The sequence below is a fragment of the Mesocricetus auratus genome, unplaced genomic scaffold, assembly GCF_017639785.1.
Source record: "Mesocricetus auratus isolate SY011 unplaced genomic scaffold, BCM_Maur_2.0 Super-Scaffold_4256, whole genome shotgun sequence".
In the NCBI taxonomy this organism is placed as follows: Eukaryota; Metazoa; Chordata; class Mammalia; order Rodentia; family Cricetidae; genus Mesocricetus; species Mesocricetus auratus.
In genome coordinates, this window is record NW_024429182.1 from 52,603,185 (window position 1) to 52,626,715 (window position 23,531).

Genomic DNA, 23,531 nt, shown 5'->3' on the forward strand with positions numbered 1-23,531 from the left:
CTGAGATCCTGCTTCCTCGTTTGTGAAATGGAGACATAGCGATAACTACATCTGAGGCTTGCTAGAGATACACATACAGTAACGTCACAGAAACAGGCGTGGTGCTGCTGCTGGTGAACGCCTGTATGCCAGAGTGCTGGAGGTAAAGGCAGGAGGACAGAAGTTCAAAGTCTGTGTCTGCTATAAAGTGAGTTCAAGGACAGTCTGAGCTACATGAGACTCTGTCTCAAGAAACACAACCGGGCTACAGAGATAGCTCAGCCGGTCAAAGTGCTTGCCACACAGGCCTGACAACCTGAGTTTGCACCCTGGAGCACATGGTGTCAGGAGAAAACTGATTCCCAAAAGCTGCCCCATGATCTCCTCATGAGTGTTGTGGAACATGCACTCTTGCATGTGCACACACTCATGCTTGAGTAAGAGCACACACACACACACACAGGTGCACACACGCACACACACACCACTGATGTTTGAATTCTTTGGCTGACCAGAGTTAGACAGATGACATAAGCAGTCAGGAGGTGGCACACAGAACTGACCTGAGTCCAACTTGACGGCACACATCCTCCTGCTGCAAAAAAAATCACCCTACTCCTCACACTGTCTGTAGCAGCTGAGCGGGGCCCAGGTCTCCAGTACAGTGTGTGTACGTGACTTGAAAGTCCCTTCCTGCTCTAACCGTGGAGCCACAAGAGGCCCTTTCAGAACCAGCACATTCCAAGCTCCTCAGTCATTAACTCCTGCCTTGCGGTTGCACAGACGTTCCCCATGCCTGACCTCACCAGCTCCCAGCTAGGGAGCTGGAGGAGAACCCGGGTTCTGCAGTGACTCCTGGGAAGTCACTGTCCCTGGGTTTCTGTGTGTGCTTGACTCAGTGGCTTCCCATCTGTGAGCAGAGAATTCCTACCTCTCGAGCTGCAGTGAGGCTGAAGGAAGCAACGGATGAAAGTTTGCAATCTGGTAGGTTCTCTGGGCTACCAGGGAGTTGCAGGTGACGTTTATGTTTTGCAGTTCTATTCTCTTTTTAAATTGAAGTTTACTTTTTTAATTGGGGTGAAATTCACAAAACATACAATTAACCATTTTATGTGTGCAGTTCAGGGTCATTTAGTGCACTCACAATGTTGTGTAACTACCACTTCTCTCTGGTTTCAAAACTTTATTGGTCTAGAAAAACACCCTGTGTCCATTAAGTAATCACTTCCAATTTACCCCTTGCCCCATCCCCTGGTAACCACTAATCTTTCTGTGGATGTGGCTTTGCCCATTCTGAGCATTTCACGTAAATGGAGTTACATACTATGTGACCTTTTCTGTCTGGCTTCTTTCATTCAGCATAAAGATATTCAAGGCTCATTTGTGTTTTCCCTTGGATTTGATAATTTGCCCTTTTTGTGTGACTGAATTATATTCCTTGCTGTGTATGTACCACAGCTTATTCATAAGTCCCTGGACTTCCTGTAGCCATCACTTTGGGTGATATACACACAGTAATTCTTTGGAGATTGGAGTGCCAGTCTTTGTGAGGACAAAAGCTTTCGTTTCCCTCAGGTATCTGTCTGGGTGGAATTGGCGCATCTCCCTCCCCTCAGACAATTTTCCACAGTAGCTGTGCCACCACAATCTTCCCCAGCGCTGTGCAGGGCTTGGATTTCTCCAAATCACGGCCAGACCTAGTTAGTTTCCAGTTGGAGATTTAAAAACGAAAGACTAGGGGCTGGAGAGATAGCTCAGCAATGAAGAGGATTGGCTGTTCTTCCAAAGGACACAGGTTAAATTCCTGGCACCCATATGTTGGCTTACAACAGTCTGTAACTCCAGTTTTAGGGAATCCAAGAGCACCAGGGGTCTACGTGGTATACAGACACATTTGGCAAAACACTAAACGCATAATTAAACACTTAGAATTAAAGACGAGTGGATGCAAAGTGATCCCACTGGGCTTTGATTGCATTTCCTTAATGAGCAGAGAATATTCTAACGTGTTTGTTGACTCTTTTTTTGGTTGTTGTTCTGAGACAAGGTTTCTGTGTGTACCTCTGGCCATTCTAGAACTCACTGTACAGACTAGGCTAGCCTCAAGCTCAGATTTGCCTGCCTCTGCTTCTGGAGTGTGCTACCACCTCCTGGCTTGTTGGTCTCTTCTATACAGTATCTGTTCAAGTCCTTTGTCCATTTCTGTGATCAGAGATTATTTTCTTTTTGTAAAACAGTGTCTTACCTAGCCCAGGCTGGCCTCCAACTTCCTATGTAAGTAAGGAGGATCTGCCTCCTAGGGTCATGGCTATGGGACACCACATTTAGTTTTCTTTTTTATTCTTTAAAAATTGAGATATTCAGTAGTTTTTTGTATATTCTGAGTGTAAACCTTATGATTTGTAAATGTTTCTTTCTCATTATATTGTGTTTGTTGAAGGGCAGGGTCATGATATGTAGCCCAGGCTGACCTTTGACTCATAATCCTCCTCCTTCCACCTCCTCGATGATTGTATTACAGGCTTATCCCATGACATCTGGCTCTTAGCTGTCTTCACATTTTTTATTATATTTGTATTTATTTTCTGAGCACAGTTGTTGTGTGGCGGTCAGAGGACAGCGTGAGAGAGTTGTTCTCTCCGTCCCTCCTTCCATCATACGGATCCTAGAGATTGATTGAACAAGGACCGTCAGGCAGAGCAGCAGGCTCCTTTATATGTGGAGCCATCTCACCGGGCCTTCTGTAAACACAGGCACATGCTCGAGCTCGAGAGTGCGCGCACGCACGCACGCGCGCGCGCACACACACACACAAACACACACACACACACACACACACACTTTGGATATGGTGGCACACATCTTTAACCCAGTACTCCGGAGGTAGAGGCAGGCAGATCTCTATGAATTTACAGTCAGCCTGATGAATTCCAGGCAAGTCAGGGCTACATAGTGAAACCCAGTCTGGAATAAAATTATGCATGTGCAAGTGTATTTGTATGCATATGTATGTAGAAGACGCTTTTAGACCTCTGTGTTTTTTAGGTGAATCTGTTTATAAAGTTTAGATTTTCTGGTACTCATATTCACCTACCTTAAGTTCTGGAATTACATATTTGATTATATGAATGTGTCACTATGATTGGAATAATGTCCTTTTGTTGTTGTTTTATTTTGGTGATAGGATCTCATGTAGTTCAGGCTGGTCTCAAACTTGTATATAGCAGAGGCTGGCCTTGAACAACTGACTCTCCTACCTCAGTCTTCCAAATGCTGAGATTATAGCCCTGCTTTTGACACCCAGCTTGCTGATGTCCTTTTTTCTTCTCACTACAGAGTCTTACCAGGTAGTTTTGGTTGGCTGGAGCTGCCATGCCCAGCTATGATGTGCTTTTGATGCACAAAAGTTTAAATTTTTTGTTTAATCCAATTTATCTATTTTTTTTGTTGATGATGTTTCTGATAATAAATCTGGAGTCCACTATTCAATCCAAAGTCAGGAAGTCATCACATTTTTCATGGTTTTTATAGAGTTAGCTCTTTTTATTTTTATTTTTTTTTGGTTTTTACGAGACAGGGTTTCTCTGTATTGTTTTGGAGGCTGTCGGTCCAGCCCGGCCTCAAACTCACAGAGATCCGCCTGCCTCTGCCTCCCGAGTGCTGGGATTAAAGGCGTGTGCCACCACTGCCCGGCCTCACTGATTTTTTTCACACATACGTAAGCCTTTGTAGCTGGCACCCATATCAAAATAGAGGAGAGTGCCATTAATTGGAGATCCCCCTATTCTGCTGCAGATGGCTTGAGGACTCTTCCAGTGTAGGGCATGGTGAATAAGGCTGTCATAAGCGTACCTGATATATCCTTCAGTGGCCAGTTACTGTCATTTCTCTTGGAAGTGTGTCAGTGGGGCCACAGGGTATGAATTTACTTGGCTTCCATGGATTTTCTCCAACTGTTCTCCAAAGTGATTGTACCATGGTACATCTTGCCTGCGGCCATCTGCTGGTTACTTTTGTAGTTTTTGGTTCATTTATTTTGAAATATTTATTTGTCTTTGTGTGTGTGTGTGTGTGTGTGTGTGTGTGTGTGTGTGAGAGTGCTTTGCCTGCATGTATGTCTATGCACTACATGTATGCAGTGCTCAGGGAGGCCAGGAGAGGGCGTCAGATCCCTTGGAACTTGAGTAATAGATGGTTGTGAATGGAGATATGGGTGCTGAGAACCCAACTCCAGTCCTCTGCAAGAGCAGCAAGTGCTCTTAACCTCTGACCTGTCTCTCCAGTCCATTTTAAAACAGGCTCTCATATAACCCAGGCTACCCTCAAGTTTGTTGTGTAACTGAGACTCGCCTTGTGTTTCCAAACTTGCTGCTACCACATCCCAATGTACAGAAGTTACAGGTGTGCTTGACATGTGTGTCTCTCCGTGGGGATTAAAGCTGGGCCTTCCTCTGCCTGAATTCCCTGTTACAGCGAGCCTCTTCCCTCTCACAGGCTGGCCCCTCTGCCAGGCGCTCTCCTCGCATCTCCACTCCTGTCCTGCAGCATTCAGTGACCCCACCATTTCCCCAGCCCCATTCTGGCTCAGATCCCTTGTGAAATACAGCTCAGTTCTCTGATTCTATGAATAACTTTACTTTTAAATCTTCCTAGAATACCTTCTGAAAATGTGATCTGGAGGGATTTGTGTATGTGCCTTCTTTGGTGTCTGTGTCTACCTATATCTCCCAAGTGAGGGGGCATAAAAAGGGCTGCAGGGAAGAGATGATGATGGTGGTGGTGGTGGTGGTGATTTGTTTTTCAAAGACAGGATTTCTCTATGTAGTCCTGAATGCCCTGGAACTTGCTTTGTAGATTAGGTGGCCTTGAACTCACAGAGCTCTGCCCACCTTTGCCTCCAGAGTGCTAGGATTACATGTGTGTACCACCACTGCCTTGCATGGAAGAGATTATTTTACTGATTTTATTTTTTTGTGTTTTATTTGGTGGTTTGTTTTGTTGAGATAGGGTCTCACTTTGTAGGCCAGGGTCAAACTGTTGTCAAATTCATAGCAATCCTCAGGTCTCAGCTTCCCAAGCGCTAGGATTACAGGTGTGTGCCACTGTGCCCAACTTTTTTGTATTGTTTTATATTTTTAAAACTTTAACTATTTGTATTTATTTTTATTTCGTCTATGAGTGTTTTGCCTGCAGGATGTATGTGTACCATGTGTCTGCAGTAGGCATGGAGGTCAGAAGAAAGTGACAGAACCAAGGAAACGGAGTCGCAGACAGCTGTGAGCCACCATGTGGGTGCTGGGAACTGAACCCAGGGTCTTTGCAAGAGCAGCCAGTGCTCTTACCTGATTAGCCATCTCTATAGCCCCCCTTTTTTTGCTTTTGTTTTTGAGACAGGGTCTCATTATGTAGACCAGGCTAAAGAAATGTCTCTGCTTTCCAAGTGCTGGGATTAAAGATATGTGCTACTATACCTATCTTCATATATATATATATATATATATATATATATATATATATATATATATATTGGTTTTACGAGACATGGTTTTTCTGTATTGTTTTGGAGGCTGTCGGTCCAGCCCGGCCTCGAACTCACAGAGATCCGCCTGCCTTTGCCTCCCGAGTGCTGGGATTAAAGGCGTCTTCTTATATTTTTTTAAAAGGCTTCCTGTAATTGTGTTTATATGTCTTCTTCTTCTTCTTCTTTTTCTTCTTCTTCTTTTTCTTCTTCTTCTTCTTCCTCTTCCTCTTCTTCCTCTTCCTCTTCTTCTTTTGTTTTGTTTTTTCTTGTTGTTTTTGTTTTTGAGACAGGGTTTCTCAGTGTAGCCTTGGTTGTCCGGGAACTTGATCTGTATACCAGGCTGGCATTGAACTCACAGAGATCCACCTGCTTCTATCACCCAATTAAAGGTGTGCGCCACTGCTGCCCAGCTAGTCTTTTTTTTTTTCTTAATGAGATCTTGGATGGGCTACATACCTGTAGTCCCAGCTATTCAGGAACCTGAGTCAAGAGTATTGTGCTAGCCAGCAGTTTGCCAACCTGAGCAACTGTTGTGGGATATTTGTACACTGTATGAAGATATATTGCTGTGACTGGCATAATAAAAAGCTAAATGGCCAATAGCGAGACAGAAGGTGTAGGTGGGTTTCCAGGGAAAGAAAGGAAGAGGACAAGTGTGGGAGATACCAGGAGACACAGAGAGGAAACAGGAGGTATAGGGTGACAGAAAGGTAAAAAGCCATGAGGTAAAATGTAGATTAGAGCCAGGCAGTGATGGTGCCTGCCTTTAATCCCAGCACTCAGGAGGCAAGGCAGGTGGATCTCTGTGAATTCAAGGCCATCTTGGCCTATAGAGTGAGTTTCAGAATAGCCAGGAATGTTACACAGAGAAACCCTGTCTCCAAAAAGAATATAGATTGATAAAAGCAAATTAATTTAAGTTATTAGAGCTAGTAGTACAAAGCCTAAGCTACAGCCACACTTTCATAATTAATAAGAAGTCTCCATGTCATTATTTGCGACCTGGTGACACAAAGAAAAATCCAACTATAAGCAACAAAGCAAAATAATTCATTTGGTTGAAGAATGTTTTACACAACTTGTACTTTTTAGTATACTGGTCATGTGTTTTGACATACATAGCCATCTTCCAATCAAGACATAGTATATCTGAACACCCCCTGCAAAAGTCCTCCTACCCTTCTGCAGCCAGTGTCCTCATCCCAAGAAGTCCATGGTCATAGATTAGCTTTTTCTCTTCTGGAATTCTGTACCAATCGAGTCACACTGCATATGCTTCTAATTCTGGCTCTGGTTCTCATTATCTTGTCTATGCAGTTCCTTCACAGTGTGTGTGTGTGTGTGTGTGTGTGTGTGTGTGTGTGTGTGTGTGTGGCTACTCTTGACTCTCTTTTATGATTGGGTAATATCCCATAGATGTACTACCGTTTCATTGACCCAAATGAACTGCACTAAAGATTGAATGGACTTGGGTATAGTGCTGAAACCTTGTAACCCTAGAACTCAGAGCAGGGGAATCACTGGAAGCTCAAAACCAGCCTGGTCTACACAGTGAGTTCCAGGCCAGCCTGGGCTATATAGTCAGACCCTGTCACAATAAACATCAGGCAAGGTGTTTATAGCTGTAATTCAAGCAATTTGGAGGGAAAGGCAAAGTAGATCAGGGCCTCCAGGTTATCCTCTACTGTGTGGTAAGTTCAAGACCAGCTTGGTCTTGGACTTTGGAGGACGTGGAATGGAGTCCATTTTCAGGGGCTAAGAGCTGACAAGGACTTGGTCTTTGCTTCAAGACACTGACATCCTGGAGAGGCAGTCAGAGCATAAGTGAGACACAGCACAGAGGCCGGAGCCTGAGAGCATCTGAGATATTCCCAGAGCCCCCGGGAAAGAAGCAAGCATTCTTTTCAGCTGGAGTGGGGGCCAGTGGGAGAAGGCTTCCCGGCAGAAGAGTGCTGAAGGTCAAGGGAGACATTCCTAGGGTTGTGGGTGGCAGAAGGGAAGGCCTTGGTGGCCAAGGTTCAGGGTGCCCAGTGTGCTGAGGGCAGGAGCTGCAAGGTGGGCTGGCAAGGCCTCAGCCAGGGCCCTGGAACAGCAGACTGAGGGACAAAATGGCTGGGGCAGACACTAGAACAGGGATGTGGCTGGAGTCTGGGGAAGGGGTTGAGCACTTGCTGGCAAAGGGCTTGGTGACCTGGCTGTTCTGACTCGGTGTGTGTAGGGGGTCTAAAGCCAGCCATTTGATGGGTTCAGGCTGTGGAAGGTGAGGGGGACAGTGGAGTAATGCTGTGGTCAGGTGGGGGCTCACAATGGGTACGTGGCAGTCCTTCCCCCAGAGGGCTTCCAACTCCTATGCCTCATCTGCCGCTGTCGCTCTTGCTACACTGCTGTGAAGCAGATGAGGCCCTCAGTGCCCAGGGAGGGGAAGGGACTCAGATAAATGCTGCAGGGTGTCAGGGGCAGCTCTGGTCTCCTCAGGCTTCCAACTGGGTTCCTGTCACAAACTAGCCACTTTCCAGGATCCAAGGAAATGAGTCCTGTCCCAGACGGGCCCCTAAGCGTTCTAAGACTTCTGTCACTCTGTCCCCTCTGGGATCCTCAGTGTCTTCAATGTTTTTTTACAACTTTTGATTTATTTTATTCTAAAATATGTGTCTGTGTCTGTGCCTTTGGGTATGAATACTTGAGTACAGGTATCTAAGGCTGCCAGAGGACCTCTGTTCTCTGGAACAGCAGTGCTTTTTTTTTGTTTGTTTGTTTTGGTTCAGTCTGGTTTTTTTTTTTTTTTTGCGACAGGTTTTCTTTGTGTAATAGCTCTGGCTGTCCTGGAACTCATTTTGTAGAACAACTAGCCTCAAATTCACAAAGATTCAGCCGGGCGTTGGTGGCGCACGCCTTTAATCCCAGCACTCGGGAGGCAGAGGCAGGCGGATCTCTGTGAGTTCGAGACCAGGCTGGACTACCAAGTGAGTTCCAGGACAGCCTCCAAAGCCACAGAGAAACCCTGTCTCGAAAAAACAAAAAAAAAAAAACAAAAAAAAAATTCACAAAGATTCACCTATCTCTGCCTCTCTAAGCGCTGGATTAAAGGTGTGCACTACCACCACGACACAGTTGTTAACAGGACTTCAGGACTGGAGAGATGACAAGGACCTGGGTTAAATTCCTAGCACCCACATGGCAGCTTGCAACTGTCTGTAACTCCAGGACACCTTTACACAGACATACATACAGGCAAAACACATAAAATAAATGCACATAAAATAAAAATAAATAAGTTATTCTAAAAAAAGACAGGCCAGGTAGTGGTGGCACACGTCTTTAATCTCAGCCCAATGGAAGCAGAGGCAGGTGGATCTCTGTGAATCTGAGGTCAGTCTAGTCTACAGAGTGAGCTCCAGGAGAGGCTCTATAGCTAAAGACGGTATCTCACTAGAAATCTTGGCTGATCGGGAACTCTATGTAGAGTAGACCTGCCCGCCTTTGCCATCCTAAATACTGGGATTAAAGGCATGTGCTGCACCACCAGGCTAGCTCACCCGCCCTTCCTTCCCTTCCTTCCTTCCTTCCTTCCTTCCTTCCTTCCTTCCTTCCTTCCTTCCTTCCTTCCTTCCTTCCTTCCTTTCTTCCTTCCTTTCCTGTCCTTTTCTCTCTCTCTCTCTCTCTCTCTCTCTCTCTCTCTCTCTCTCTCTCTCTCTCTCTCTCTCTCTCTCTCTTCCTTTCCTCTTTCTTTCTTTCTTTTTTTTTCAGACAGTTTCTCTGTGTAGCCCTATCTGTCCTGGAACTCACTCAAGACTAGGCTGGCCTTGAACTCACAGATCCTCCTGCCTCTGCTTTCCAAGTGCTGGGATTAGAGGTGTGCAGCACCATGTCTGCCTCTGTCTCTGTCTCTGTCTCTCTATGTGTGTGTGTGTGTGTGTGTGTGTGTGTGTCTGTGTGTGTGTGTGTGTGTCTGTGTCTGTATCTGCGGAGGCCAGAAGACAGTGTTGAGTGCCCTGGAGCTAAAGTTATGGCAGTTGTGAGCTGCCTGGCACATGTTAAGAATTGAACTCAGATCCTCTGGAAGAGAAGCATGCTCTTTTAACCGCCAAGCCATCATCTCTGCAGCCTGATTCTCCTTTTTGTACATCACATACTGTGCTTCCTAAAACCAGGAGTCCCAGTGGAGATCTACAGGGTGAAGATGAACACCGGGCTCTCCATCCTGCTTCCACTCATGCAGCTGGGAAGGTAGGAGAAGGCAACTATGAAATGGCGTGGAGGGCACCAGGGCTGTGGGAACAGCTCTGAGAAGAAACACACTGTAACTGGAGTGAAGGCTAGCCAGGGTGTGTCAGATGTCCCTTCTCACCCCTTGTATAGGTGAGAGGCTCATAGTAAGACCAGACATATACACAAATACTCTTTGCAATCATCCTTCCAGTGTGCATTAACTCATTCCTCTCTGCAAAACCTCCATTTGTTACTGTGGAAACTTCCTGACTTGGTAACCTCAGCCATCCCTTCTACCTCTCTGTTTCTTCATTTGTATCTGCTTTTCTGGGTTATTTGTGGGGTAGACAGGGTAAAGCATGGAAAATGTTTAGAGGGAGAATCCTAGGAAGGTTAAGAAACAAGTAGGGAGATCTCTTACTGATAAATTGGTGTCATGGGGCCTATTCCCTCTTCTGTGTGTCCAGAATGGCTCTGCCCAATTGGCCTGACCCAGAGTGGCCCCTGCTCCATTCAAACTCAAGCCAAGGAGGGTTGGTGCTTGTCACCCAGCTTTTCAGCTCCTTGTAAAGCCCCAGACCTAGGACCCCCTCCCCCAACACATACTTCCTGTCCCCAGGCTTCCAAGAACCTGGCTTGCTGATCCCAGGGGTGCCAACTCCTGCTTTGGGCCAGGAGTGGGATGAAATGCTCATGCTGGGATGAAAGGCTGGCGGGTTTGGGCTGCACCCATAAACCGCCCCACCCGAGCTGTGAGGACCTCCAGGCACTTGTGTAAACTGAGTCATGGGGGGCAAGGGAGTGAGTCATGTAGCCTATGAGAGAGCCGAGTGGGGCAAAGCATGCCTGCGTGGGGCCACACCTAATCGAACCACAGCTCTCAGGTACCCAAGGGGGCCTCCATGGCAGTGGGCAATAAACTAGTCTTTCACTTCCTGTGTGTGTGTGCATGTATGCACATGTCTGTGTATATGTTTTTGTGGGTGTGCATGCATGTACACACTGGTGTATCTGTGTCTGTGGGTGTGCATTTTTGTGTGTGTGTCTGTGTGCGCACATGATACAGTAGGTGAGCATCAAAACAAGAAAGGGAAGCTCTGAGCCGGGCGTTGGTGGCACACACCTTTAATTCCTGCACTAGGGAGGCAGAGGCAGGCGCATCTCTGTGAGTTCGAGGCCAGCCTGGTCTACAAGAGCTAGTTCCAGGACAGCCTCCAAAGCCACAGAGAAACCCTGTCTCGAAACAAACAAACAAACAGGAAGCTCTGGGCAAAAGATTGAGGTTTGGTCAAAAGTCAAAGCTCTGGAGGGATTCTGGCGGGGCCGCTTCACTGCCCTCTCCTGGCTTCTGAAGATTCAGCTGATTTTCTGTGGCAATCAGTTTTCTCTCTCTTCACAGGCTCCAGAGAACATGGCTGTCTTCCATGGTCCCCAGCAGGCAGATGTGGGGCCAATGGTAGACGACCCACAAAAACCAATTGGACTTCATCCCAAGGAGGCCTCTACCCCTAGGAGCTAGAACTGCTCAGGGACAGGGGACAGAATGCCCTGACACCCTAAATGTAGAAGACATAGGAATTGTGCAGGCTGCCAGTGTGTCTATAGCCTTGACTTTGTTTTGTTTTGAGACAGGATCTCATGTAGCCTAGGCTAGCCTGAAACTTGCTGTGTAACTGAGGTTGGACTTGAACTCCTAACTTTCTACCTCTACCTCTCAGATGATAAACATGTACCACCATGCCTGACTCAACTTTGACTAGCTTAGTTAGCATCAATAAAAGGAGTGCTGTGAGGGGTGGAGTGAGTTAATGCTGGTAAGGTGCCCAGCGTGCACCCATAAAGAGCAGGCCTGTATACATGTTTGCTCTTACGGTAAGTCTTGGTTGCCTCACGTATAAAATAGATAAGACACCTGAAGTGTCCTGTTCAGCCTTCACTCTGGTTGCAACCTCTGGTCTCCTTTCCTGCCACCCTGCCTGCACAGCCTTCTGCCTAACCTCAGAGTTACTGTACCCTCCTAGGAGGCTAGAGAAAAATGGGTAGGTTTCCCAGACAAGTGCCCTTAGCTTTACCCCTCAGTGCCTGGGGGATGCACGTCACAGAAGTGGGGAGTTTCCCTCCTCAGTGAATCAGCTGTGTGACCCAATCTTCATCCCTGCCAAGGCCCCTCCCAGTCATCAGGAGTGGGGCGCAGCTGGCCTACTAGGAAAATCCCCCAAATCCTGCCAAAGCTTCGGTCGGGGCATCTTCCTATTCAGCTGTTTCCAGTACTCCTGGATTCTCATCAGGTCCCAGCTGGAGCTAGGGGTCAGAGTCTCCCCCTCCCAGAACACATTCTTGTCTCCCTGGCCTCTGTCATGCTTCTCTGTCTTAAGGGAGCAGACACATCGGCTTGTGCACAACTGGGGCACTTCTGAACGCCCATGTAAGCAGCAGCTGGCTAAGCAAGAGAAGCCGTGCTAGCCCAGGTTTGGGGAAGCTCTTAGCTTGTCAGGGGTGCCAGTTTCCACGTAGGTTGGAATGACTCTTCCTTTTCAGACAGGCTGCTCTCCCAGGACCTAATCCTTGGTCAGTATTAAAGGAATCTCTGCTTGGGCCCAGCCTGTCTCCCAAGTGACTTTGAGAACCTACCTTGTGTACTTCACAAGTCAATCCTATGTTCCTCCAGGACACTGTTTCTTTCTGCAGGACCCCTGTCCTCAACAGTACTTTGATCAACAAGACTTAACCATGGCTCAGATGCCCTAGAGTTGAATGATCTGGGTTGAAAGCTTGGCTCTGCTGATTGCTCTGTAACCTTGAGACAATTAACTGGAATTCTCTGGGTCTCTGTTTCCCCTTCTGCAAAATGTAGTAACAACAGAGTTAGAGGCTGGAGAGATGGCACACAGGAGTTAAGCACTGGCTACTCTTCCAGAAGACCCAGATTGGATTCCAAGCACCCACATGGGTAAATCATAACCATCTATAACTCCAGTGCCAGGGGATTCAGTATCCTCTTCTGGCCTCCCTGGGTGCCACAAACACACAAGGCGGGCACACAGACATACACACAGGAACAACACTCATACATATAAAATTATTTTTAAGATAAAAGAACTAGCCGGGCGGTGGTGACGGATGCCTTTAATCCCAGCACTCGGGAGGCAGAGGCAGGCGGATCTCTGTGAGTTCGAGGCCGGGCTGGACCGACAGCCTCCAAAACAATAGAGAAACCCTGTCTCGTAAAAAAAAAAAAAGAACCAAATGGAGCTTAGATGAGACAATGTAGGCAAATACTGAACACAGTGTCAGGTGCTTAACAAGGTGAGGAAGCTGAGGCCTGCAAGCCGAGCATAGCTTTCTTGCACCCACACAGTATTCAAGAACATTTATTTGAGCTGGATGTGAAGGTGCTCGCTTTTAGTCCCAGCATTCGGGAGACAGAGGCAGGGAGATCTCTGAGTTTGACGCCAGCCTGGTCTACAGAGCGAGTGCCAGGGCTATACAGAGAAACTCAATCCGGAATCCCCAGCTCCCAAAGAACATTACTTGTTGCTTGCACCAGGCTGAGTTGGGTGCTGAAGATGCCCTGAGGATAAAGCACAGTCACTGTTCTTCAGAGTTCCCAGACACAGGTGAGAGCCACACGTACAACATGGCTGGGGAGCTAGTGGGCTTGAGATGTCCCATTACATAGGAGAATTGGTGTCAGACATGCAATTAGAGGCTATCCATCAACAAAACACCAAATTGGGAAAGGCCAGAATGTGCTAAAAAAAAAAAAGCCATATTCTAAAGCAAAAATGAACAGAGTGTAGAGATGGACACAGGAGAAACTCCCGTGGTCTGTGTCTGAGGCAGCTACATCTTTCATTTAATAATCTCTGGAGAGGGTTATTCTGGCTGCCTTAGTCTGGGTCTGTGGTTTGGGGACCAGAAGGGAACAGCTACCAACCAGGTGATTGCTAAGTAACTGCTGATTCTGTGATCAGAACCACACAGCAGGTGTTCAAGCAGAAGGCAGGCCTGAGGCCCCATGCTCTACGCCAAGAGAGGTGTTGGAGGATGTGCCAGTTGGCTTCAGTGAGAGGAGACATGCTGAGGACCCAGTCCATGCCAGTCCAGGAGAGCAGACCTTGTTCCTCGTTGCTGTAGAGAACCACAGAAGACCTTTCAGTAGGAATGTGAACATCTCTACAGAGGGATCTGTGGATCTGGCTAGGGGTGGGGGCAGAAAAGGAGATGTGGGGTGGAGAAGCCACATTAGTAGCTGTTGTCATGGTTAGGGAGACACTGAGGAAGGGCATGGGGCCAGGCAGAACCATAGAGATAGAGAGGAGGGATGTGTCAGGCTTTGTACGGGAAGAAAATCTGGGATGTCCTGACCATGTGGATATCTTTGTGGATATCTGCCGGGATGCCACACCCCTGCCTAGGGAAAGTTGGCCCACTTTTGCCAAGTGCAAAGCATAGACAATCAGGCAGGCAGGGCACCTGGCTCCGACTCTGAGCTCTGGGGACTTCCCAGATTTGGGCTGAGGTGGACTCATTCCTGGGGAAACTCAGGGTAGGGAGGAAGCTGGGGAGGGGGTTAAGCCACTGTCTCATGACTCAGCCACTTCCACCCAGTCAGCCCAGTGGCATCTCCGCTCCTCTGCTCCAAATTCCAACTTGGTGAGGCTGCTGCAGGCTGAGTCAGCGCTGGCACGGCACGAGAGCAACATCTCTAGGGGCTCCCTGCCAACACCCCTAAGCTCCAACCAAGGCCAGGCCAGGCACTGGTTTGGGGAGACAGGATGATGCGGAAACCAGGCCCCTGAGGCTAGACAGCCATGCAGAAGAGGATGATCAGATCATGTGAGTGTCCACGCTCTGTGGGTTGTGAAGGTGTCTCTCTGGTCAAGAACCACACTCTGAGGACAGGGAGGGATCAGAGGCAAGTCCCAACTCTGCTCACTCTCTGAATCACCCTCCCCTTAGTCTCAATTTTTTTTTCTTTTAAAGATAGGTTCTTGTAGCTCTGGTTGTCTGGAACTTGCTATGTAACACCAAGCTGTCCTCTAACTCCCAGGGACCTGCCTGCCTCTGCCTCCTGGGTACTGGGGTTAAAGATGTATGCTACCACACCTGGTGATAATTCCTTGATAGCAGGATGGGGCCAGCATCTCCTTTATGAGGTCCTGTGAGATGAATGTGCTCTGTAAACTACTCAGTGGCTTCTGGATAGGGTGACAGAAGTGAATGCCTGTGCCAGGACTTCTGCATATACCATCCATGGATATTCAGGCTATTCCAGCCCAGGGGGCTGAAATCCAACCTGTCTCTGCTTATAACACTATGTGACTAGCCTGGAACTACAGGGACTGAGAGTGCTTTTAAGTCCTGAGGCATGCACACGGTGGTTCAGACCTGCAAGCCTAGCACTCAAGAAGCTGTGGCAGGAAGAGCACAATTGTGAGATCAAACTGTGCTATATTACTGTTCCAAAAAGGCCAAGTCTGTGGGGCAGAAGGCCTGTGATGTAGCTCAGTTGGCAGAGTGCTTAGCAGGCACTAAATCCCAGGGCTAATCTTGGTCACTGCATAAAACCTGGGCAGCACTAAACTGGGTGTGATGGTGCATACTTGTAATCCCAACTCTCGGGTGTAGGTAGAGGATCATAAATCCAAGATGAGCCTGGCGGTGGTGGCGCACACCTTTAATCCCAGCACTCGGGAGGCAGAGGCAGAGGCAGGCGGATCTCTGTTCAAGGCCAATCTGGTCTACAAAGCTACACATAGAAGCCCTGACTTGAAAAATCAAACAAAAGGCTGAGCAACCAAACGAGATAGCTTAATAGACAAAGGTGTTGGCCTGGCCAGATTTGGGCCCTTGGGACCCACAACACTAAGAACTGACTTCTCCAAGTTTTTCTCTGACCTCCAAATGTAAACATGAGACAAACTAGTCTTTGCATCCCCCCTCAAAAGTAAATTTATGTCTTGTCAGTTTAATAGTTTGTAAAGATTCATTTTTCTGTGTATGGATGGGTGTTTTGCCCGTATGTATGTCTCTGCACCATGTGTGCAGTGTCTGCAGAGACCAGAAGAGGGCATCTTATCCCTGGAACTGTAGTTGGGGGATGTTACTAGCCACCACATGAATGCTGGGAAATTAAACCTACTGTCCTCTGGAAGAGTAATCAGTGCTCTTAAGTGCCTAGAAAGACCCCAGCCTCTTAACACTGCCCCCCTCCCCTGAGCTCAAAGAGATCTACCTGTTTCTGCCTCTGCTTCCCAAGTGCCAGGAATAAAGGCTATGGACCTTTTTGTTTTGTTTTGTTTTTTAAACACAGGGTCTATGTTATGTAGCCCTGGCTGTCCTGGAACTCAATATGCAGACCAGACTGGCATCAAACTTAAGAGATCCACCAGCCTCTGCCTCCCCAGTGATGGGATTAAAGGCATGTGCCACCATGAACATAACTTTTTAAAAACCTAAAAGCTGGGGGGTACAGGCCTTTAAACCCAGCATTTTAGGAGGCAGAGGCAAATGGATTTCTGAGTTAGAGGCCAGTCTGGTCTACACAGTGAGACCCTGTCTCAATAAGATGTAAAAGTCTAAAACAAATATACCTTGGGGTTAAAGAGTAGTCTCTTGGGCCTTCCTGGGAAGACCTATAAATCTGTTTCTGATCCATGAGGTACAGATCAGCTTTGCAGAGCTTCTCAGCAGTGAGACGCACCATCTTCATTGCTGAGGGAGGAAGACAGAGAAGGCCTGGTCAGATCAGAGCTGCGGCCTCTTCTGGCCCTGCCTTTCCTGGGAGCCAAAGCAGGTAACCATCAGGACAGTATTTTTAAAAAACACTCAAGACACCGACCCAAGCTGGGTTTTATTGAAATGCCAGGAGCAGGCACATGTCAAGGTAGTCAGGGAAGGATGTTGGTGATGCAGGCTATGAATTTGCAGGGAGGAGCAGGCAGGCCCTATGTCCATGACCCTGCATCCTCTCTTGGCCAGACATATATAGGCCCCAACAGCATGCTCAGTCCTGTAGGGGCCCTGCCACCTGGCTATGATAGCGCCAAGGACAGGGACTGGAAGCACTAAGTTTTCTCCCTTACGGGGGAGGAAAGAAAAGGGAGATACAAGTTGAGTATAGTAGGGGATAGAGGTGACCAGGGCAGGCTTTCTTGAGCATCTGCACCCAAGCTACGGTCCTGGGCAGTGGCGGGAAGCAGCATCAAAGAGGGCAGCCGAGGGCCCCGCCCTCAGGGAGCCAAAGCCCCCAGCCTGTGGGGGCTGGAGTCAACCCAGCACAGAGAGAAGTTCAAAGGGACCGAGTATAGGCAGTTCCCAAGTCAATTAGTCCTCAGGGCTAGGGAGTTTGGCCTTCTTGGGACAAGGAAGAGAAGAAAGAAGGATCCATCCCAGCAGGGGAGCAAAAGGTGTCTCTCCCAGGTGGCCCACTAGGTCAGTTCTACATTGTTGGCACGGTCCAGCACTCGAGAGCCACGGGCATTGCCTCCAAGCTGGAAACGGCTCTCATAGAGAGTGGGGCAAAGGTGCCAGCGGTTGGCTCGGTAGATGCCCAGGTAGGTGTAGACATCAGGTTTGTAAGTGAGCAAGCACTTAATGCCTGCAGCACGGATGGCAGAGTCTGCCTCCAGCACTCCCAAGCGGTCCGTGAAGTCGTCCGTGTAAACACAGATGACCTGGCGCCCGCCCTCCTTGGCCCGTGGGCTCACCTTGGCCACCTGAAGACGGCCCTCAACTACAGCCCTGGCAATGCCAGCCCAGGCATGGTCCAGCTTGAAGCCAGGTGCTAGGTGAATGAGCCACTTGCCAGAGAGCACATGGTGGGTGATAGCCAGCTGGCGCAGGGTACCCGGTGTGATGGGTCGCCCACCGGTCTGCAGAGCCTCCCAGGCTGCCTGCAGCCCCTGAACATCCCCTGAGTTGGGGGTGTAACCCTGCCCATAGGCTGCAATCCAACCCACAGGTTCAGAGTTGGGTGAACCCGGGTCCCCATAGCGAGTAACTTGAGATGGTGGGTACTTGGCCAACCAGGCATCCAGCTCTGAGGCAGGTGTAGTACGGGCATCAAATACCAGCCAGGGGTCCATGTCGGCTGCCATGGCCTCTGCAGCCAGGTGCTCAGCAGTGAAGCCATCCTCACGGCCACCCGGAGAGTCCTCCTCTTCAACCTCCTCATTTGGTTCCATCCTGTTGTGAGGGAACTGAGTCAGAGGAGGTTTGAGAAAGTAAGAAGAAAGTGCTGGGTCCGAGAGGGTGCCAGGCACTGTTAAACTGTGTGGCCTTGGGCAAGACTGAATATCGGTGCCTCAGTTGCTTCATCTTCACGGTGGGATAACAACTGATCCTGCCTAGATTTGTCTCTGGAATAAAATGCCTGAGGTGGAGTCGCTATTATTAGTACTACTTGCACTGCTTACAAACAAGGAAACTGAAACTTTTGAGAAAAGGAACTTGCCCAAGGTCACGCCTGTGGAACAGCTGAAGCGCGAATTGGCACGGGGACTCTGCTACATCTTTTGACTAGAGACCAGCAGGTAACACGGCTCTGCGATTTGAGCGATGTAGGCAAAACGCAGGTTTGCCAACCCTAAAAGGTGGCTGTGGAGGGCCAGGCCTCCCCGGTCATCTATTTGGGAGACACTTAAAGATCGAGACACTGAGGCCTAGAAAGGGCAGCGGCCCATCTGCGGTCAATGGGCGGCACCCAGACTCGAACCTGACTTGGATAGAGCCTGTGGGAGGGCCAGGCTGCAGTGCTACCACACCCGCCGCCATTAGTGCCCACAGCCTAAGGGCTGCCCCCACCCCGGGGCTGCCCCTCTCGCCGCCCCGCCGTTACCTTCGGCCTTCGCTCCGTTCCGCGCCAACCCAACTTCGGGCCCGGCTCCGTTCCTGTCCGGGGTCCGCACCGCCACCCCCGCCGCGCCCCGCCCCTGCCACGGCCGCCGCCGCCGCCGCCATCTTAGGGTCCCGCCGCCTCAACAACAACTTTATAGACAAACGCAGTCACGGGGCGGGGCTAGAGGCGGAACCAGCCGACTGGGGGCGGGGGCTCCATGGGAAGGGGCGGGCTGCGTTCAGGGGCGTGGCCAGCGCGAGATTCCTGGGAGGAGCCAGCCTGCAGGGGGCGGGGCTAACGTTCGTACTTCTAGCTTGGGGGCGAGTGGGAGTGGCGGGCGATTCCTGAGAAGGACGCGCTCCGCCTTAGAGGCTCCAAAAGCGCAGCGCTTGGGTTTAGGGAGCTGCTTTTCGGCGGGCGGCGCTAGGACCCTGCGGGTAGCGGCGGGGGCGGAGCAGGCGGCCGCAGGACCCGAGGGAACCGCGGCGGGCCGGCGGCGAACAGGCCCCGAGCCGGTAGGCTGCGGGCGGCGGCGCTGGGCCCGGCGCGGCGAGAGAGGCCCCGAGATGCCAAGCAAGAAGAAGAAGTACAACGCGCGGTTTCCGCCGGTGAGCACGTGGCTGGGCTGGGCCTCAGCGGGTTGGGCTCCCGGGAGGCTCGGGCCCAGGTCCTGCTGGTGGGGGGAGCGGGTGCCTTTAGGTGTTCGCGGCCCGAAGCCCCGCCCCTTCCATGCCCTGCTGGTTTAGTGCCTCCCGCCCCCTTCTCCCGGGACTCCCCTTTGCTGCCCCCAGCCCTCCTGCAGGGACGCAGGAGGCTGCGTCCGAGCTCTGCCCCGTTCCTTGGGCAGGCGCGGATCAAGAAGATCATGCAGACGGACGAAGAGATTGGGAAGGTGGCGGCAGCTGTGCCTGTCATCATCTGTATCCTACCCGGGGGCTGGCTGGGCTGAGGGGCGTGGGGCGGGGACTTCGGCAACCCCCTTCTCGGATTCTCCTTGACGCCCCTCAGCCCGGGCGCTCGAACTCTTCCTGGAGTCTCTGTTGAAGAAGGCTTGCCAGGTGACCCAATCTAGGAATGCCAAAACGATGACCACGTCCCACCTGTGAGTGGCCGCAGAGCTGGGAAGGGCTTGTGAGGAGGCAGTGTCCTGACGGGGGGCGGGGGGTGCGAGGCTGAGTTTGAGCCTGAGTTTGAGCCAGTTTGGTGGGTTGGACTGATGTAGGAGGGACTAGGTGTTCCAGGTGGAGGGAATCACCAGAGCCAAGCCCTCGAGGCCGCGTGCAAGTGAGGAAGGGGTGTTTATCATTTCCCAGTGTCATGACAGGGAATGGCCGTGTCTGTCCTTCCGGAAGTGTTTGAGACCCCGCTGAACGCCTTTCTCTCACTTCAGGAAGCAGTGCATTGAGCTGGAGCAGCAGTTTGACTTCTTGAAGGACTTGGTGGCATCCGTGCCTGACATGCAGGGGGATGGGGAAGACAACCACATGGATGGGGACAAGGGTCCTCGGAGGTGGGTAGCCAAGACCAGGTATAGAGGTGGGAAAGGCCAAGGCCACAAGGGTTGGGGGTGGCTGGGGGGTGAACAGGAGGAGAGAGTCCTCTGGGCAGATGGACTGTATCTTCCCGAAGGGGCCGGAAACCAGGCAGCAGTGGCAGGAAGAATGGAGGCACCGGAAGCAAAGGCAAAGACAAGAAACTGTCTGGGACAGACTCAGAGCAGGAGGTGAGTGAGACCAGCTTCCCCGGGAAAGGCACCCTGCACCAGGCAAAGCTGGCTGGAGGCCAGCACCTTTTGTACCATGTGTAAATTTTGAAGGCTTGTCCAGCCCTACTCCCAGGGTCTGGGCTCCCCAATGATGGCCCAGGCCTTCTCTCATGAACCCTGACCCCTGCTGTGTTCACAGGAAGAGTCTGAGGACACTGATACTGACGGAGAAGAAGAGACACCACAACCTCCACCCCAAGCCAGTAACTCCCCTGCCCCCTTTCAGAGGTAAGCAGCCCAGGGACACCAGAAGGGGACATGCCAAACTCCTCAGAGCCAGTTTTCACTTCCCTAGCCATTTGGTGGTGGTATTGGTGATGGTTGATGGTGTTGATTCTCTTGGGGAGGGGGACTGTTGTGAGAAGGTCTTGTTCTGCCATAGTTGGGGAGAAAACCTGGGCAGTGCTCTTCTCTGGGCCCTTTTCTCCTGCTGGGGGAGGGACAGGGGTCATGGACACTTGGCTCCTGTGACATAGTGGGTGACCACATGTGCCTCTGGAGCATGGTGGCAGGGCCTGTGGGTTGGGCACAGCACGGTAGCATCCTCTGACTGTCTCCATTTTCTGCCCTGCAGCCCTCCAGGCCCCTTCATGCCCTTCTCCTCTCCTCTGCCTTTGCCCCCAGCGCCCCCCGGCCCCTCAGCACCTGATGCAGAGGATGAAGAGGACTATGACTCCTAGTACCCACTGCCCCGACCCCGGGGCCACACACCCCTTTTAGTTAGTATTAGTTGCTCTGGGGAGAAGAGAAAGATGGAATTGTTCTTAAATTTATTAAAAAAGAAAGAAAGAAAAGAAAGAGGATTTTGGTTTCTTTTAAGTCCTTGTCCAGGGATTTGTGACTACATTCTTACTGCCAGCCTACTAACCTCCCCACATGGGGGCAGCCAGTGCCTGAGTGAAAAGGGGGAGTCTGGTGCTACAGGAGCACTGAAGGAAGGAAGGTGGCCTAGGGCCTGAGCGGCCACATGCTGGAAGTGCTAAAGGTTAACCTTTCATTGTGCCGTGGGGCCTTGGGCAGCCTTCTGTCCTTTTCTGGGCTGCTGAGGGGACAGATGGACTCAGTTCTGAGACTGGGCTGGAAAACTATAGAGCTCTGCAACCAGTGCAGTGAAGGGCTCGGCACAGTGAAGAAGCAGGGAGACAGACAGCAGAGGCCTTGGCAGCAGCTTGGAGCCAGGCAGTCTGTCCACCTGTGTTTGAGTAGGCTAGGCAGTTTTAGTGCGAAAGGCAAGAGGTGTAGCTTCAAGGAGCTGCAGTGGTGAGTAAAACGGGATAGTGACCTGAAACCTAAAAAAAACCTCAGGGAAGATTGTAGGACCATCTGTTAACAAGCTCGCTGGCTTCCTCCTAATGGAGGTGTTCAAGGAACCTTGGGGACATGCTGGGTTGTGAGTGAGGTGGCTGCAATAGGGGAGACCCAGACCTGTGTGACCTTAGGCTTGAAGGCAGGTTGCAGAGGTCTAAGGGGGTTTCTGTAAGCACCTCTTCTCGCTTTCTTCTTTGGCAATGGAGGGACACAGGAGGGAAAGACAAGATTTGGCTTGAAGATCTCAAGTTTGGCCATGATGAATTTGGCATGCTCTGGAGGTCATTGAAGGAAGTGTGAATTGGTCATGTTGACATGGTCACCCAGAGACGGGTATATGAACTTGGAAGGGAAGGCCACCAGACACAAGAGCTGCCACACTCTGAACCACCCAGATAGTCTGGTAGAAGGGAGGCCAGTTGTCAGATGCTTTGAGCAAGGAAGTATCCCAAAGAGGAGAGCCTTTGCATGCCTGCTTCAGTGGTTCCTGAGGGAGGGAGCTGAGGCCATGCTGGGGCTGAGAAAGGACTACAGGGATGTAGGGTGTGTTTGCTTTTTCTTTGTAAAGTTTCTATTATGTGTGTGGGTGCACTTAATGTCTACTTGAACAGAGGACAGAAGAGGGCGTTGAATCCCCTGGGACTAGTTACAGATCAGCCACATTGTGGTCCTGGGAGTCTGAACCCTGGCTGTTTGAAAGAGCATGCTGAGCCATGTCTCCAGCCCATCCTTTAAGATGACAAAAGGTTTGGAGTAGAATGAGAGGCACTTGCCTAACACTCACAAAGCCCTGGCACTGCAAAAAGAGATTTTAAAATGGCAAAACCTTAGATTTCCAGAAAGTACCGAGCACAGGACAGGAGGGGGACATCAGAACATGGGGGAGAAAGGGTAGGGAAGGGGTTTTGGAGGGAGCACTGAGGAGCAGTAGCATAATGGAGACTGCACAGTGAAGCAGGATGCAGAGTCACCTGTGCTGTGAGAGAAGACGACAGACTAGAGCAGGGTTAGGACAAACGTAACAATGGTTGCATGCTGGAGACAGACCTATAAGGATGCTCCTATGACTCCTGCACCCCAGCCTGAGGTGTGGGCAACTGTCCCCACCATTGAGTGGGCATGGTGCAGCCTAGTCACTTGGTGCCATAATCTGGCTACAGTGACTGCTGTAGGGTTGGCGTTGAGCCTCAGCACACCTGAGCTGGTGATTCTGGTAGTAGGGGAGCTGGGCGCTGCTGGTAACCTTTTGCCCACCCCAACAGTTGAGAATGAGACCAGTAGGCACTGGACCCTGAGGACATTGGTGCCTGGTGTGTCTGCATTTCCTAGTCACACGAACCAGAGGCTTCCTCCCACTCCTTACCACATACCTGAAAGAACTCTGCATGGGGACTGTGAGTAGGTTGTGGTTCATAGGAACTTTGTTTTTTAGCTGCAGATGGAGGCAAACACATGGGACACCATAGCAAAGGCTGTGCCTAGCAGGAAGGGTAGAGGAGTTAGAAGAGGGAGAGACTATAAGAGCCTGTCAGGTAAAATCCATCCAAGTAGTAGATTCTGGAGCTAGAAAGATGGTTCCACAGTTAAGAGCACTATAGAGGACTATAGTTTGGTTCCCAGAGCCCACATGTCGGCTCACAGCCATCTGTAGCTTCAGTTCCAGAAGACCCATTCTCCTCCAGCAACACACATGTTCATACCTACATGCAGGCAAACATACACATAAAATAAAAATGTTAAATAAGTGGGTTCTGGGGCCAAGTGTGGTGGTACCTATAATCCCAGCAGAGGCAAGAGGCTGGCCAGGGCAGTGTAGTGTAGCTCCGCCTCCCAAGAACAAAAAAAGACCAGTTCTGAACTTAGGGTTCATAAGATGATGGCAAGGCAGGGAAACCAGAATGCTGGGG

At 50.2% G+C, this 23,531-nt stretch overlaps 2 protein-coding genes and 1 long non-coding RNA gene across 6 annotated transcripts; 2 read left to right on the plus strand and 1 right to left on the minus strand.

Moving 5' to 3' along the window:
• The first annotated feature begins 216 nt into the window (after window positions 1–216).
• LOC121141493 lies at window positions 217–12,649 on the plus strand. 2 transcript variants are annotated; one of them, XR_005878438.1, is made up of 3 exons: window positions 217–963; window positions 9,652–9,859; window positions 11,109–12,649. It is a non-coding gene; the product is annotated as an uncharacterized LOC121141493 (long non-coding RNA). The 2 variants fall into 2 exon arrangements; XR_005878435.1 differs by having other exon boundaries at window positions 615–963; window positions 9,652–9,727.
• Window positions 12,650–16,548: 3,899 nt separating this feature from the next.
• CUNH11orf68 (chromosome unknown C11orf68 homolog) lies at window positions 16,549–18,801 on the minus strand. 2 transcript variants are annotated; one of them, XM_005064007.4, is made up of 2 exons: window positions 18,552–18,780; window positions 16,549–17,899 (listed from the first exon to the last, which is right to left on the minus strand). In XM_005064007.4, exons 1-2 carry the CDS (start codon window positions 18,671–18,673, stop codon window positions 17,143–17,145), a joined length of 879 nt encoding a protein of 292 aa, XP_005064064.1. In that variant the 5' UTR covers window positions 18,674–18,780; the 3' UTR covers window positions 16,549–17,142. The 2 variants fall into 2 exon arrangements, with proteins under 2 accessions (XP_005064064.1, XP_005064065.1); XM_005064008.4 differs by having other exon boundaries at window positions 17,353–17,913; window positions 18,552–18,801.
• Window positions 18,802–18,839: 38 nt separating this feature from the next.
• Window positions 18,840–21,114, plus strand: Drap1 (DR1 associated protein 1). Of its 2 annotated transcripts, none has more exons than XM_013112879.3 (7): window positions 18,840–19,159; window positions 19,399–19,471; window positions 19,560–19,653; window positions 19,942–20,061; window positions 20,160–20,274; window positions 20,456–20,544; window positions 20,891–21,114. In XM_013112879.3, exons 1-7 carry the CDS (start codon window positions 19,118–19,120, stop codon window positions 20,994–20,996), a joined length of 639 nt encoding a protein of 212 aa, XP_012968333.1. In that variant the 5' UTR covers window positions 18,840–19,117; the 3' UTR covers window positions 20,997–21,114. The 2 variants fall into 2 exon arrangements, with proteins under 2 accessions (XP_012968333.1, XP_005064069.1); XM_005064012.4 differs by having other exon boundaries at window positions 18,841–19,159; window positions 20,181–20,274.
• Window positions 21,115–23,531: the final 2,417 nt, after the last annotated feature.

Excerpts from the sequence above, each read along its gene's own strand:
- CUNH11orf68 (XM_005064007.4), bottom strand. The coding sequence starts at position 18,673 with ATGGCGGCGGCGGCGGCGGCCGTGGCAGGGGCGGGGCGCGGCGGGGGT. Across the intron at positions 17,900-18,551 it reads GAACGGAGCGAAGGCCGAAG|GATGGAACCAAATGAGGAGG; the intron begins GTAACGGCGGGG and ends CCCTCACAACAG.
- Drap1 (XM_013112879.3), top strand. The coding sequence starts at position 19,118 with ATGCCAAGCAAGAAGAAGAAGTACAACGCGCGGTTTCCGCCG. Across the intron at positions 19,472-19,559 it reads AGCTGTGCCTGTCATCATCT|CCCGGGCGCTCGAACTCTTC; the intron begins GTATCCTACCCG and ends GACGCCCCTCAG. Across the intron at positions 19,654-19,941 it reads ACGATGACCACGTCCCACCT|GAAGCAGTGCATTGAGCTGG; the intron begins GTGAGTGGCCGC and ends CTCTCACTTCAG.